Here is a 15,887-nt window from a genome sequence, read left to right on the forward strand (position 1 = left end):
CGTCTGGTGCCGGCCGGAGGGCCGGCGCCCTCTTCATCACCGCTGCCATGCCTCTGCCCATCTCCAACTCCATGTTGGATTGTAACTTGTCCCACATCTCTATGTACTCCATCACCATGTTTGAGTAATTTATTAGTTCTTGGGGGAATAAGATGAACTCTCGTTTGTGCTAGTACCGATTGTCTTGCGCGATATGATATCCTTTGTACATGTTTATGTTAGTAGTCTTCTTGATGTTGGGTGAAGTCGACCATCCAATGTATGCCAATTTTGGACGGAAAGTTATTACTGTTGGCGAACTATGTGGTTGCGGAGGTGGGTGACGTGACAGGCCCCATCTCCCTTCGTAGTGGATCGTTGCAGCAGGGGTAAAACGAAGACCACTTTGGCTGCGTCAACAGGGACATGTTTCCCCTTAATCACCATTTGATATCCGGAGTGAGCAAGAACGATGGTGGCGTATGTGGTACGGTGCTGCCGCGCGTATGCACGTATCTGTACCGGCTCCGCCCACAAAGAGAAACATGTAAAGTGGCTTAGTATTCGTAGAACGAACATGTAGTGATGATTCTGAATACCTCGAGAACGCCCTTATTACTCAAGCACCGCCCCCTTTTATTTTACCTGTTGTTTTATTTCTGTTTTTACCTTCGTGTAGTTGTTTAGTTAAAACAACCCTTATTATCGTTTCCGCTAGCAACTGACGAATAGACTATTTTCATATAACAATCTGGGTGTGAATGTAGCCACGTAAGTGACGGCGTAGCGGCGGGATTGGCAGTTACCTGTGCACCACCGCTCCCTGTGGGATCAAGATGCTCTACTTACCGCGAATTGCAATAGCCATGTGTCCTTGCAGGTTATCAAGCTTTCCCAGCGTCGTTGCCAGGGAGTAAAAGCGCTCGGTTACCTTCCCGTGAAGTTTCGCTGACTGATGATCATGGTTTTTTACCCTTCTCATTGGAGGGGGTTTTCCACGATAAAATCTTATGTCCTTTGTGTTGATTTGATCTCCCTTGTTTTCTATTGCCTGTTGTATCTCTAGCATTGGTGTTCGGACGAGTGGTTTTGTTGCAACTTGGCGACACAGAAAATTTGATATAACAAGGTAACAAGAATTTGCTGGAATTTTTGAAAAAAAAAAAACTGGCAACGGGGTTTCTAACGAAGAGACTTTTTTTGAGGGAAAGCAAAGCTTTATAACTTAACGGTGTTCAGGTAAATCACCCTGAACACAAGCAGCCACCTGGGCTGGTACATCGGACCTCCACTCCTCGTAGTGGTTTGGTTCAAACAAGCGGCCAATATTGATAAGTTCATGTGCAACAGAATTGGCAGAACGCCTACACACCGAAATAACAAACTTAGAAAACCACAACTTAAGCTGATATTTGGTGTCCTCTATCACCGCTGCGTACGTCGAGTAATCCACCTTCTGTATGTCCAACGCTCCATGAAACCACTGCTGGATGCCATCCGTTCAAACGTATTGTTGTGTGATCTATGCCAGACAGAAGAAACAATCTGCAGTGTTCTGCAAGTAGGTAAACAGTACTTCGCGGCACTGTGTCTGTCATGGCTCCTACCTCGAGGTGGAAATGAACAATATACTCCGTATGTGGGTGGAACGGCAGCTCCATGGTGAGGTAAACTATTTTTTCAGCATTCCAGAGTCCAACTCGAGAGCAAGCATTACACTTCGTCACTGCGCCCCCCTGGCTTGATCACCTCGACCAGAGATCAACAATTGACATGCGAATCAAAGGCATGCTTGTCCACGATAGCTGCTGCCGTGACACCAACACACAAATTCATTTCCTGGCCCCCCGCAAAAATAAAAATAAATAAAAATCCTTGCCGACGGTGCCGCCGTACAGCAACGGAACACGGATCGGAGGACCTGGGCGGCGGGCGCACACACACGTACTGGTCTCCTGGATCAACCGTGGAAAAAGAATGTCTCGCGGCACCATATGACAACCACCACCAACCCAGATCTCGGCCGCGCGCAAACGTGGAACCCTAGCTTGCACAATCCGTAGCGACGCTTTAATCAGCCGGAAATCCGTGCCGCCGCTGATCGCTGAAGTCAAATCCAGCAGCAAGTACAGCCCCAAGCATACGGCGATCACGCATGAAAAATGAAAATAATGTGCGAAGGCTGCAGTTTTGCTCCAGGGAACAAAGTACGTCGGGACTACATATATCCACCTAAACACATACAAACACGCTAAACAAACAGTTCCACCTGTTCAACTCAAGAAGTCGGGATTACATCTCTGACTCTGGAAGCAAAAGCGCGGATTAGCTACGCCTTTGGCGTCTTCTTGCTAGGCCGTAGTACGAGTAAATACAATCTACAGTTAGATCTTTCTAGTGGAGTAAACTGTACAGGAGAGTAAGCACCCGGCAGGTTAACATCGGGGCAACTGAACTATATTTTGCCTCCCCTTTTTCTTGATAACACAGGCGAAGGATGGCTGTTCGAAGTGCCCTGATCTGGTCTTGTAAGTCTTAATGCAATAGAATTCACATGCTTCGACTGTAGCAGCAATATACCGTGTGAATAAACAGCAGCCGACAAACATGAGATATGGCCGCAAGACTCAGCTTGAACAAGCAGGCCTGCTATAGCACCTGCTTTGCCATCTGTAAACTACAAGCGGTAAGTAGGGGGGAGATAGGTGCTGTACTTACAAGCACCCAAAATCTACAGGTATGAAATTAAGCCTTCTCTCTCAGATGTGCTCAACTGCAAGACTGTAGCAACTGGCAGGAAGTTCAGAAAATTAAGTAGAAATGAGATAACGTACCTTTTCTTGGCAAATCCTCGACAGTGCTTCCACATGAAAATTTTGTAGCTCCTCAAGGACTTTAACCTCCAAGCCTCTGATATCTTCACCCTGAAAAGGTCCAATACGTGCATCAGAAGAATAGAAGGACATCACACGAGTCATCTCTGTATATTGTGTTATGTGGTTCAAGGTAAGCTTCTAGCAGAAAGAAATACTGTGCATAAAATAAAGATGAGATGTATCCAGCTTTCAGAGAGGACACTTGTTACAACGGTAAAAATATAATAGGATCACCTTCAATCTAGACATTGCGTTTTCCAACTCTTTGCAGCGCCTTCTTTCAAAATTGTATGCAGCTTTGGCTTCTTCCAAAGTACTGATGCCATCCCATTTCCAATTATCTGAAGCTTCCATATCACTTAGGATTCTACCAGTATCAGTCTTCGATGAATGAAAGCCGTTTTGCTTTGATTTAAATTCGAACAAATCATCCTGAGAGCTTTCTTTCTTTATCTTTGAAACAAGGGCCCACATGTTTTCCAGTTCATTTTCCAAATCATGCTCATGGCACTTTGCATCATCAATTATCTTCAGAAGCTCATTTTCCCTTCGGGCCTTTTGCGATAATGTGTCTTCTAAGGCAGCCTCTCGCTGGCAACTAGCAACCAACTCTTTCTGCATCTCCTCAACCAAAATTCCATTATCTTGATCACGGCGTTTTGTGTCATTGCCCCTTGTGACTGATGCAGTAAGCTCTTTGGCTGCAGTAAAGTCTGCAGCCAGCTTTGCATTTTCGTAAGAAAGCCTGGTAACTTCTTCTGCCAGATTTTTTAGTTCGACTGCAGCGGCAGCTGCCAATTCTTTAGCATAGTACGATTCTTCAGCCAGCTTTTGACTCTGAATTTCTAGCCCATCTTTCTCTTCCGTCAGCCTCAGCTTGTCTTGCTTCAAATTCTCAATTTCTGCAGCCTGCAGCGCTGGTTTTTAGGTTTGAAGTGACAGACTAACTGGATGCAGGTAAATTTAGGGGGATGTGATGCTTACCTGCATGAGCACTTGAGATTTTAATGGCGACACCTTATTTTCTTCCGCTGTTCTAGAGGGAATGTTCTCATGACTTGAGAATTCATCTGCCTGATCCTTAGGATAACTTCTTGACGTTGATGGTTCACTAAACTGCGTATCGGCCACATTATTCTCACTCTTAGAGGCCTTCAACAAATTACTGATTTGTCGCTTCAATTGTGCAACTGTTTCTTGGAGTTCTGCATTTTCTGATACCTACTTGAACAAGAACATTAGACTGATATGTGGGAGATGAAAAATAACTGTTCTCCCGCCCTTTCTCACCTTTGTTTGTAGCTGATCTTGAAGAATTTTATTATCTGCAGACATGATCTGCAGAGACAACACATCCAAAGCAGTAATTAGTATAGGATAAATATCAACCAAAGAAACAAAGATTAGCTGACAAAGTGGCATTGAACAAACCTCCAGTTCACATGTCATCTCACTCAATTGCGTGCTCAACCTTGAAAAGGTCTGAAAAAATCACATTACACAAACATTTCAATCATTAACATAGGAATCCAAAACACTATAGCATATGACTCATTGACCAAATAAGTAACGCGACCAAGAAAGTTAAGGTAGACCTAATTAACGAAAACAAAAGAAGAATGCTCAAATGAAAATTTGTAGAAATTTGCATGTAAGGCAACATAAGACAAATTCAAACTTTCCAGTTTAGCATTACTTGAGAACTATTACCTGGGTCATTTCAGTCCTAATAGCTGGGTCATCAGTAGTTTCCAGTGATTGCATTATGCGCTGTTCTAACACATGTATATGTGATTTCTTTTCACTGATTTCATTTTTCAATCTCTCAATTTGGTCCTGCAGAAAAAGAGGAATGGGAATGCTCAGATAAGTATATCTTTTAAATAAATAGCTGAGCTAAAGAAGATATCACATAAATATGCCCAGCTAGCTCAGAAAGGATTATAGATATATTTACCTGAAATTGTGAATCATCAGGGCTGTTGGCTGCTTGCTCTAATAACCTTTTGAGTGAGCTTGTAGAAAATGCGACTTCCCCAGCCAGCATCTTGACCTGCTCTTGGAGAAGATCTATTTGATCCACAATAGTTGTTCCACTCTATACATGTAATGTGTCAGTTGATTCAGTTCGAGTCCAAACCACTGAATATAGCAAAAACACGATAAAACAAAAGACAATATGAGTCAATCTGCCATATTAGCTAAGCCATGGGATGTGTGCTGCTCTAGCCAGAAGAGGTAGCCAGGCAAGGAACATAGGCCACAGACGACCCTCGCAGTTCAGAGCCAAAAGTACACTTTTTTTAACTAAAATCCGTTATAGCTGAGTCCACTTGTCAACAGCTTTAATCTGGAATCACATTACCCTATATATGTAACAACCATCTTTGTGTGAATGCTCTCCGCAAGCCACTGTTCTTCAGCAAGCAGCAATCCAGAACTAGAAGGTTTTGTTATTAATTAACATGGAAGGTTTCCAGCATATTTCACAGCATAGTTTGTGCCAACCAAGAGAAGGGAAGGCATGAATTTGGAAGTGTGCATCATGGTAGAATGAGAGCAACAGGTGAAAATGTAAAAAGTTGGAAAACAGACTCACCGGCAGAGGGTGCCGTACTATGGGTGCGGCACTAAACAAATCACCAGCTTGAGTCCTCTCCAGAAAAGAATCACCGAGTGCTGAATCGTCTGCTTTCCTAGTCACAGATTTCCTTCGACCATCCTTCAGGTCAAGCAATAGGTGCTTTTGTTGTGATGATCTGGAGAAGGAAGGCGAGCCGCTAGCAGTGCTATCACTATCGGCACTAGGTGATAGCCCAGATAATTGCTCTGACTTCTGCATAAGTAACATATATCAATGGGTAATTCAGATAACTTATATTACTAACTCAAATAGCTTGTAAAACTAAGCTACTACTCCCTCCGTTCCATATTAGTTGTCGCTCAAACGGATGTATCTAGCACTGAAATATGTCTACATACATCCATTTCAGCGACAACTAATATGGAACGGAGGGAGTACAAGCTACAAAAACAAAATAACTCACAAAGCTATATGAAACACCAACGAAGATAGCTGAACAATTAGAGAGCATCAAACAAATGGTGACAGACGAGGCCTGAGTGTTCCATGTGTATATAAAAAAGAGGGGCGCATAAGTGGAACTACACGTCTTAAAAATCAGGTAGAAGATGGGGCTGATATTTATGATCTCAACCACCAAAACCAAGTACTTTGTTGGAAGTGTATATGCGGATTGCGTAGCCCTTTGCATCAGTTCGTACTTTTAATTGCGTTGACTAGTGCATGAAGCTTAACATGGTATCAGAGGCTAAGGTCTTCAGTTCAAGTCCCGCCTTTCGTGATTTATCCAAGAAATTGTTCTTGCCCCCCCCCCCCCTGTGTCCACGTGTAGGCCTCTTGAGCCATACCTCTGAGTCTATTCACGTGTTGAGTTCCCGCGTCACACATGAGGGGGGGTGTTGAAGTGTGTATGTGTTGGCTGGTGCATGAAGCTTAACATACTTTACTACCAATGTATAGAAGCCTGCAAGCAAGCAACTCCTAGCTGTACTTCATTCCTTCTTTATTTGAACTGAAACTATTGTACTGCATTCCTATCTTGCAAGAGATATTTAGAAGAAAAAAAAAGTAAATGCAATTGGAGGAGAGCACATTTAGAATAAAATGAACTACAAGACTCCAGTAAAACCACCTAATGTGTTCCTTAAATTATATCCTTTTTGAATGACCAGGAAAGCTAAATTGCCTACTGTAAGCATGCAACCCTTTACCAGGAGAGAACAAAAAAATAAAAATCGGTGGTGCCAATACAAAATTTAACATAGAAACTGAGAAACACAAACTACATAATCCATAGCACGAAATCACCTTTAGTTTGAACCAACCAAGCATTCCACGTTTGCGATTCCTTCTATCAAATCTAGCAGGCTCGTCAGAATTGTTAGAATCAAGTTTTGCTTCAATCGAAAACTCTGAATCAAGGCTAATATCATCATCCTCTATGGAGTACTCCCGCTTACGATCAGGTAAATAAGCAAGCTGCAAAAAGAAACCGAATAAGAACAATAGGCATACTCCAATGCACGAAACAGGGTAAATCATCAGGAAAAATAATGCATTTTTAACTACAAGAAACAATGTTTTATTCTAAAAAATACAACCATAATATGCTGTTGAAAACGTAATGCAGAGCAATTTTCATGTTCCATTCGATTTTTACTTGAGCATTTCAGCTACATATAGCTACTTAGTCATTCAGTTAGATATACTGCCCAGAAGAGTATGTTTTGATTGCATATTGCCGGGATCCAATGCACTAAGCTCTCGTACAAAATGGGATTAGTAGGTGTACCCACATCTGTAGAAGTGAAAAACTTTTAGAAAAAGAACTCCTTAATATAAAACAGTATTGAAGAACCCTATCAACAAGTAGGTTACATAAAAATTACAAAGGTTTCACATGAACAAAGGCACAGCCGAAAAGTAGAAGCTGCAAACAAAGTAAGAATTTTGTATGATAGGTAAAAAATTTCAAGATGAACAACTCCATTTGTCCTTTCTTAATCAAATTAATCCAGATAGGTAAAACATCATCCATCTGTTGGAGAACTCTAGAGCACTTGTAATTTTATGCCATGCCAACAATTGCATCATCACAGAGTAACCTCACATGATACACATAAGTGTGAACAAAAGCTGCAACCATGTAGCAATTTAACTGCAACGTCGAGGAAAGTGAGATAAAATAACATCCTAGAAAAAATGGAAGCTTCAACATCCTCCTCCTTAATTCGATCCACAAAAACAACAAAATAGAGGAAGTACCTACCCTCCTCTTCCACACTTGCACTATCGGCTAAATACACTTGCATTATTACTCTCAGTTTATGTCTTAACTTTTGTTATAAGGCTCTTTACAAAATTTATGTTAAGTTAGATTAATAGACTAAGATGTTGCAACCAAACAAAGAAGAAAGAGAGCTTGAGCTTTAGAAACCTCATCTTCCCCAAATGAATGCCGTCGGCGGAGGCTAGCCTGTCCTGAAACTTTTGAGGATATTGAACTTTTGGTTGATACCAGTATCAGTTTTGTTAACCTCTGAATTCTACCCATCAATGCTGCTTTTGCTTCCTCTTCCTGTTCTAACCTTGACTGGAGTTTGACTTGGCCAGCCTCAAGCTATCACACAAAGAGAATATCAGTAATAAATTAATCATCATGGATAAAAATATGGCCCAAGTAATCATGTTCGGAAGGAACAGGTCGGGTTTAATCTACAGTTATGCCATCTGAAAGAAAAGTATCTCAATATGCATGGAGTACAGGCACACTTAGTGGAAGAAAAGTTAGTCTTGCAGTGACGATTTTGTTCGTGTTAAGAAGGGAAACAGAACAAATGGACAATAGTTAAGTACGTACCTTATTAGGTGCTGAAAAACATGTTAAAAAATACCTGAAGTTTTAGATTAACAAGATCCTCCTGATCCGTGGGAAGAATGTACCCATTTCCCATCATTCCACGTCTCAGTTGTTGCAGCTCTTCTTTCAAGCATGTTATCTCCTTTTGATACTTCTTTATCAAGGACTTCTCATCAATTATCTGGAAAGAAAATTTATCATCAGTAACAAGCATCTTCCTTACAATATGGATTCAAGACTGATTGATTCTTACCTTATTTTGAGAAGCTTTCAACTCGACATGCTTGCTCCTGTGGGCAAATTTTAATGTATTATGTGTTTCTTCGGTGTTGCTGGAAGCAGGGGTAACTGTGCAAATAAGCTGTGACGAAGATAAGGGTGAGAATATATCAACATAAGTTACTTGCACTTATGAGTCCACATATATACATGGAAAGGTTCCCAAAGCCAAGGTGAAAAATAAGTAAATAAATAAAGGATCTTCTTAAGATAGAAAGCACAAGTGTACTGTACAAAGAAACACTCACAGAAATGCGCCCATGCCCACTCAGAGAGTACTGAAGTAAGCGTGTGAGCTTTGAATCTCTATAGGGAATATGGGTGGCCTTACCATCTGTAAGTTTAGCAATAACCTGCGAGAAAATGTCATCGACAATTTACCATGGGAAGAACTAAATAAACGTACAAAAATGTGATCGTTTCCCTAGTATCCCTTCATACTAGTAATTCATATTTGGGGTTAAGCACCATGAGGATCCAGGTTAGTATCAGCTATGGAGACATGCATGTAAAAATTGTCTTATTAGTGCTACAAGCAACTACCACAAGTTAAACCTAGCAGATTTGGCACACCATGAGAAGAACTAAATAAGCGAATAAAATGTGATCATTTCCCTAGTACCCCTTCCAACTAGTCATTTATATTTGAGGTTAAGCGTCATGTGATCCAGGTTGTAGCGATCAGCTATGAGCAACTACAGCAAGTTAATCCTAGCATATATGGGACAACTCGATGAAATGTGTTACAGAGTTAATATTGTACTCCCTCCGTTCCTAAATATTTGTCTTTCTAGAGATTTCAACAAGTGACTACATACAGAGCAAAATGAGTGAATCTGCACCCTAAAATATGTCTACATACATCCGTATGTGGTAGTCCATTTGAAATCTCTAAAAAGACATATTTAGGAACGGAGGGACTATATATTTGTCCATAATATCACAAAGGAAGACAAATCAGCAGCAGCGCAGGTTGCAGGATACTTACAGTTCCAAGAGTGAGCAGGCTTTTGTTTATGTATGAACCTTCTTTACGACGTAATCCAGTTGTTTCAGTCTTGGAACTCTCAGAGCCAGCCAGATCAATTAAGTTCTGACAAAATTATAAGGATTAAAACAATAAGAGCATGTAGGAATAAATTCTACCAAGATGACAATCAGTAAGGTGCTTGAAATGGTATGAAAACTATAAGCATACTCGAGGAGAGGAATTACCAATTGGCACAATCTGACTTCTTCCTCTTCAGTTTCACCAGAGGGGCTGCTCTCAATGGTCTGCAGGTGTGTAACACTGTAAGTTTAACAATTCTACCTGAGCTGAAACTATATTAACTGACTACATCAAACAACTTCCCAATGGAAGAAACAGCAGAGTTTACGATTCAGTGAACATGGAACAGTTAACATAATTTTGCAGACTCAGCAAGCACTAAATATTTGGCAGTACACTGGATGCAAACACTGTCAGAGTGTCCGCCAACAGATGTGTGCATGAGAGATAGAGAGACAGAGAGAGAGAGAGGTGGGAGGGATGAGAGAGAATACCAATGTGAAGATAGTATGGCTCCGACTACTGACAAGATTGAAGTTGTTGGATCCAACATGTCTGTGCTCTGCAGACGCAACGGCATCAGTAATTCAGTGCAAGGTTAATGTAATTCTTTTTTTTCAAAAAGGTTAATGTAATTCAATTTCAAGGTGTAAATAAAAATAATGAATTGCCAAAGCATCGCATGCACCCACACACAGAAGTTACAGAAGGTCAAAGACGGAGATACACACATAGTACACGGATTCACCAGCAAAGCCAGTTATACTGTAGGTTTAAATTTTAGCACAAGAAATCACAAAGACAAACATGGAGATGAAGCAGTCTCCACGGAACTGAGGAAATCTTCCTTGGATACGATTGGTGATAATCTGGGAAAAGGAGTGGATGTTATCTAGATAAAACAAATACCTTCTCCAGATGCTATCAGAGAGAGTGCGTGTGCAGGTGATAAAACGACCTCTTCTTTAATCCCTTCCACATAGGTTCCCTAAATGAATAGAAAGAACGAGGGTACAATTATTAGTGGCTAATAAGGAAGTATAATCTAGTATAGATCAACATTTATTGACAGGAGACTCGTCAGAGAAATGAGAAAAGGGAACAAAATAGATCAACACACAATGTGAAATAAGAACTCATAAGTGATAAGTATGCAACAATTCATATTGAGAAACGAATATAAGATTCCATCTAGTTTAGATTGTCGTGCTGTATAGTATTAACGGACATTATCCAATGACCAGGTACCTGTGCATCTTCTCGAATTCTGAGATTCTGTCCTGTCGGATCAAGTAAATCATTTATAACCTGCAAATGACAAAATCAAAAGCATGAACAACTACTAAACATATTAATGAGTGATTTTGGAAAAAGTTTACTCCAGATTACTATTTTGCCACCATTTTAAGCTTGTTTTCTAAGTAAGCCTTACTGCATCAGGTTTATCATAATCAGGAGTGCATGGCATGGGACTCCTGGTCTTATATCTTGACATATACAGATAAGAAACAAACTGGTTCCTATGAGGTAGCAAATCTATGTATTTAAATCTCCAATGCATAGTGGATAATTCATCTTTGTGTTGCAAATCAGCAGCAAACAAATGCATTGCTTGAAAGATATGTCACCTCATTGTAAATTTCGAGATATGACACTCGCAGAAGAAACTCTCGTCCAGGTGTCTGAGGTCAAGAAAATAAATAATGATGTCATTCGAGCCCGATCTTTTTTACAGTTTACAGACAGAAACATATAAATAAATTACATCTTGAATAATGCTGAACACATCCTTCACTGCCAATGGGATAATTCCAGGCGATTTTTGCTCTCCCTGCAATAAAGGTAATCCAAGTGTACCGTGAAAAAGAATTCAGTATTGCTGCTGATAAAAACAAATTCCACATGCTTATGTGTGTAGGTCAAGTAAACTGTGGTAGGCATTACTCATAGGAGAGAAAAGAGGACAATACACAATAGCTATATATGTTAAACCGTAAAGCTATGTCTTCTGCTGAAGAAACATGTACGTAGAAGCACACCGCTAGACGTGTTAGAAAAATTAAGATAACAAATGCACACACATAACAATTAGAGGATGCACAAACTTACATGCATTGTATGAGTTTTCCCGCTACTAGTGACACCATATGCAAAAACAGTTCCTGAAAGAAACAGAGCAATATTTTGGTAATTGAACAAATCTCAGAAGGTAAAAGTACAACACTATATACAAGAGAAAGAAGGCAAGACTAGCAATGACCAATTATTTAAGTGAGTACGTCCTAATTAAAGGTAGAGGAACGGTTGGCTTCTTTTTCAGGGGAAAGAGAGTAGAGGTACCACTGGAAATCCGAGATTCTGACAATTATGTAATATTGATTGTAACAAAGAAGCATGTGAGACCCGAGACCAGATATGTCCGATCACAACAAAGTTGGCACTGCAAAGGTGGATATAAACGTGGTATGGAGGTTCCCTCAAAGGCATTATGAAAAGTAATGCAGATCCATCCAGTATGCATCCCTGTGTCAGATTTTTTATTGTATGTTGCCCAAATCTACCTTACTACCAAATATTTATCCTACTAAAGATATTAATAGGGGTATAACGGTGGTTCCTGGTCCACTAAATTTACATTTAGTATTGAACATAATTCACTCTAAAAATTAGAAACAATAAGAGTTGAAATATACCATTGATTCCTTCCATGGCACCACTTACAACATGCTGAGCAGCAACATCATATACACGGCGAGTTGTAGTAGCTGGACCAAAAACTTTATCTGCAAAATTGAACAAATTGAACAAATGGAAACAAAGAAGATGTAGATTTCAGCAAACTACGCAAACCTGGCAGATGTCACAAATTGTAAAGTATGAAGTTATGATCACTGATATTAGCTTTGTTTTTAAGGGTGTGCTTGGTTCATGCCATAGTATGCCCTACCAAAATTTGCCACCCATTGGCAAGCCAAAATATTGGCTAGAGATTCCTTGACCCTTTGTTGGCCAAAAGATTGGCAAGATTTGTGAAGAGAATGCGAGGAGAGTTGGTAAGATTTCATAGGCAACCAACCAAATAAGAGCCAAAATATCATAGGCTGCCAAAATTTTGGTACGGCATGTTTTGGCACCAACCACCAACCAAGCATAACCCTACGATACGAGCTTGCTCGGATGGCTAGCTCTGGAGTTGTGTAGGCAACCCAGCTGTTTCGGCCCTTGGGTCAAGAACTAGGCATCGCACATTTTCCAGGTACTTTCACACATGCACATTTAGTGCGATAATGCCTACCTGCGGTCTGGAGGCTACGTGGCATCTATAAATTTCCTGGTGCGGATAGCAGAGCGGCATGTGGATGTGTGTGTGTGTGCTGTGTACGAGTGGTGTGCCTTGTACCTCTCAGAAAAATGTTAACTGTCCTTTTGGTGTAACAGCACCTCAGATTCAAAACAATAGCACATTAATCTTTACCATGTGTTTGCTACTTCACTAACAAGCACACATTCTCATCACAATCTTGAGCTTGCATGATATAAAGCAAGCTTGACAAAGGTGAGACATCCCATAGAGCTGGAACTGACTTCAACGGTCTATTACTAGAATATATCAACATTCTCACCACAAAAGTGGCATATCCATTACATTTACACCTCGATGGCCCAACAGAGCATTTAGTCATCAAACAATTTTACCCTCATTTCACAAAGAAAACCCCGAATATGGTAATCCCTTCTGTTTCATGTGAGGACATTTCCTTAACATCACCGATTCCACAATCTACATTGTAATACAGTATGTAATATTAACTGAAATGGGCTGAAAATCACTCACCAAAAGCATAGGCGATACTCGGGTTGTACTCATTACGCACCATGTTGTCACCATCAGCATACCAAGCCACCTCGTCCCCCTTGTTGATCTCTCTAGGACTACACACCAACAAATACAAACAATTTTGAAACACATAAGCACAAAACCCAGAACCTCACGTCCTCAGGAGCAGAAAGCTAGCAAATCAGCAGCGCACCTGAGGGGGCGGAAGCGGACGGTGACCATGATGTTCTCTTTGGCATTGGACGCGTCCACCGCCGCGGCGGACGGCGCCCTCCCGGTCGCTCGCGAGGAAACCGACGAAGGCGTGGTTGGCCGCGCGGAGGCGGTAGAGGAAGGCGTGGTGGGCCGCGCGGAGGTAGGGGTGGCGGGGCGCGCGAAGGCGGCGGAGGGAGTGGTGGGGCGGCCACCGGAGGAAGACGACGGGGTGGTGGGCCGCGCGGAGGAGGCTGGGGTGGACGCGCGGCCTCCCGACGAGGTCCTCGTCGCTGGAGGCGCCGCGGGCGCCGCCACCGCGGACGAGCGGCGGGATCGGAAAGGGGAAATGCTGGAGCGCGTCGATTTCGACGACGACGACATTGTCGCAGAGCTCAGGTTGGAGCGGGGGCCCAGGGTGGGGGGCTTAGGGTTTTGGTGGGGAGCAGGCGAGCACGAGCGCGACCTCGTGGGGATGGAGGGGAGGCTCGTGGGCTTTGCTTTGGTGTGTCGTCGCCGTCTTCCTCAGGGGAGCTTTGCCAGCTTGGGTCGCCGTGGCCTCGTTTGTCGATTTGGTCGTGCCGCCTTTTTGGCACTTTGGTCTAAAGCTCCGAAATTTTCTGGGGGCTTTGGGGTTAAGACCACCGATGGTGTGCTTACCGGCGGCTATTATCTGGATCACACAGTCTAGACACTATTTTCTTTCTCTTGTGGTCCTAAATGTTTTCTTTAATAACAGAAAGACTTTGTTCATTACATCGTCTATAAGGAGGGTTACAATATCATTCAAAGGCTCCTCAAACCAATCATAGGTTGTAAACAATCTAGCCAATCTAGCAAGCTTATGAGTGACCTTGTCCACTTTTCTATTACAATGTTCAAAAGTAATGAGTGGGAAGTCACAAAACATATAATAATGAATTATAAAAACCGATTGTCACCGTTCCCGCATAACATCTTTTGTTTCTTCATGGTGTTAATGACATCCAAAATATCTAACTTGATAACAAGGCATTTACAATCTAGCCTTTGCACAAGGGATAATTTGAACCTCAGTGCCAATGCTTCATCTATCAGGACATCCGTGCACACATTTATTCTCATATTTCCCTGGCAAAAAAATTTACCTTTCTTATCTCTCAATATTGCACACTAGTCGAACCCCTTAGAAGGTCTTGATTGAACGATGCATCAGCGTTAAGTTTTACAAAACCCATGAAATTGATAAGAGCGACTCAGCATAGTCAACAACTCCCCCCCCCCCCCGGTTGTCTTCTTCTCTTCTCCTTCCCTTACATATGAACCTTGTTTGATAGCAGGGTTCACCCTGCCCCCACGATGAGAGAGGTTGAGCACGGGTTAGGAGAAGGGTGTTAGAATGATGGGTGTCAGGAAGCATAGACACGATGGCATGGAGGGGGTGAATGCATTGTTGCATGGGGGAAGGCGGGCGAGGAGGTCAAGACAAGGGCGGCGGAGAGATGTGGAGTGTGCGACTTCTGGCAAGAAAAATGACAGGTGGAGAAGAAAAGGATGGACATACATGACCGAGATGGTGTAGTCCCACCTATCAAGGAATATATCGTAGCACATGTGGATAGAATGGAGAACATGTATGAAAATTTACATGTATGATCTAAAAAAAGTGCCAAAATTTACAATCCCCCCTCCACAACCCTCAAGCCTTTTGGGGGAAACTCCAACGCGCCGACGCATTTGGTCTGCGCGTGTCCATTTTGCTTAAAACGAACGAAAACGCCAGCCCAACGCGCCAACCCAAACCCAAATCCTGTCCGTTGCGTGTCCGTGTGGACGCATTTCAGGCCCAAAATTTGCACCGGATTTGCGTTCACATGGACACAAGACGGACATGCCGCGCGTCCACTCGGTGTCCACCTCGGGCAGGCGTGTCGACCGCCCGGCCACCATCACTATCACATTGAATGCGACCCACCCACCTCGGGCCCACATGGTAGCCAGTGGAAGCATCAGGAGTCCACACACTTTTTAAATGACAAGCGTGCAGGGGGGGCGGCCTCATCCACTTCCTCTTCCTCCCATCCACATCTGGCCACGCTTGCCCCCTCACCGACAGACAGGAACCCTACCCATGGTTGGCTTCTTTGGCAAAGGCAAGGGCAAGGCCAAGTACAACGTCGAGGCCAGCTCATCATGCGGTCCGCGCGAGGTAGACGCTTGTGCCAATGGAGGGAAGGGCCCGTCAGCAA

General features: G+C 42.4%; 1 protein-coding gene across 2 annotated transcripts; it reads right to left on the reverse strand.

The window, feature by feature from the left end:
• Positions 1–2,142: 2,142 nt before the first annotated feature.
• Positions 2,143–14,271, reverse strand: LOC109747801 (kinesin-like protein KIN-7E, chloroplastic). Of its 2 annotated transcripts, none has more exons than XM_020306823.4 (25): positions 13,661–14,271; positions 13,465–13,562; positions 12,323–12,412; positions 11,739–11,791; positions 11,395–11,460; positions 11,258–11,311; positions 10,878–10,937; positions 10,539–10,617; positions 10,124–10,191; positions 9,794–9,853; positions 9,567–9,671; positions 8,827–8,931; positions 8,553–8,660; positions 8,334–8,480; positions 7,877–8,059; positions 6,748–6,918; positions 5,455–5,691; positions 4,813–4,953; positions 4,566–4,691; positions 4,287–4,337; positions 4,146–4,193; positions 3,840–4,076; positions 3,090–3,764; positions 2,814–2,903; positions 2,143–2,649 (listed from the first exon to the last, which is right to left on the reverse strand). In XM_020306823.4, the coding sequence occupies exons 1-25, from the start codon at positions 14,041–14,043 to the stop codon at positions 2,629–2,631; spliced, it is 3,456 nt and encodes a 1,151-aa protein (XP_020162412.1). In that variant the 5' UTR covers positions 14,044–14,271; the 3' UTR covers positions 2,143–2,628. The 2 variants fall into 2 exon arrangements, with proteins under 2 accessions (XP_020162412.1, XP_040255065.1); XM_040399131.3 differs by having other exon boundaries at positions 5,455–5,688; positions 13,661–14,221.
• Positions 14,272–15,887: the final 1,616 nt, after the last annotated feature.

This window comes from Aegilops tauschii, chromosome 2 (genome assembly GCF_002575655.3).
Source record: "Aegilops tauschii subsp. strangulata cultivar AL8/78 chromosome 2, Aet v6.0, whole genome shotgun sequence".
NCBI classification, from domain to species: Eukaryota; Viridiplantae; Streptophyta; class Magnoliopsida; order Poales; family Poaceae; genus Aegilops; species Aegilops tauschii.

Bases quoted from the DNA above. Each gene is read 5' to 3' on its own strand.
- LOC109747801 (XM_020306823.4), bottom strand. From the start codon at position 14,043: ATGTCGTCGTCGTCGAAATCGACGCGCTCCAGCATTTCCCCTTTCCGA. The intron at 11,461-11,738 runs GTAAGTTTGTGC...CCTTTATTGCAG, and splicing joins GGAAAACTCATACAATGCAT to GGAGAGCAAAAATCGCCTGG. The intron at 5,692-6,747 runs GTGATTTCGTGC...TTACTTATGCAG, and splicing joins TTGGTTGGTTCAAACTAAAG to AAGTCAGAGCAATTATCTGG.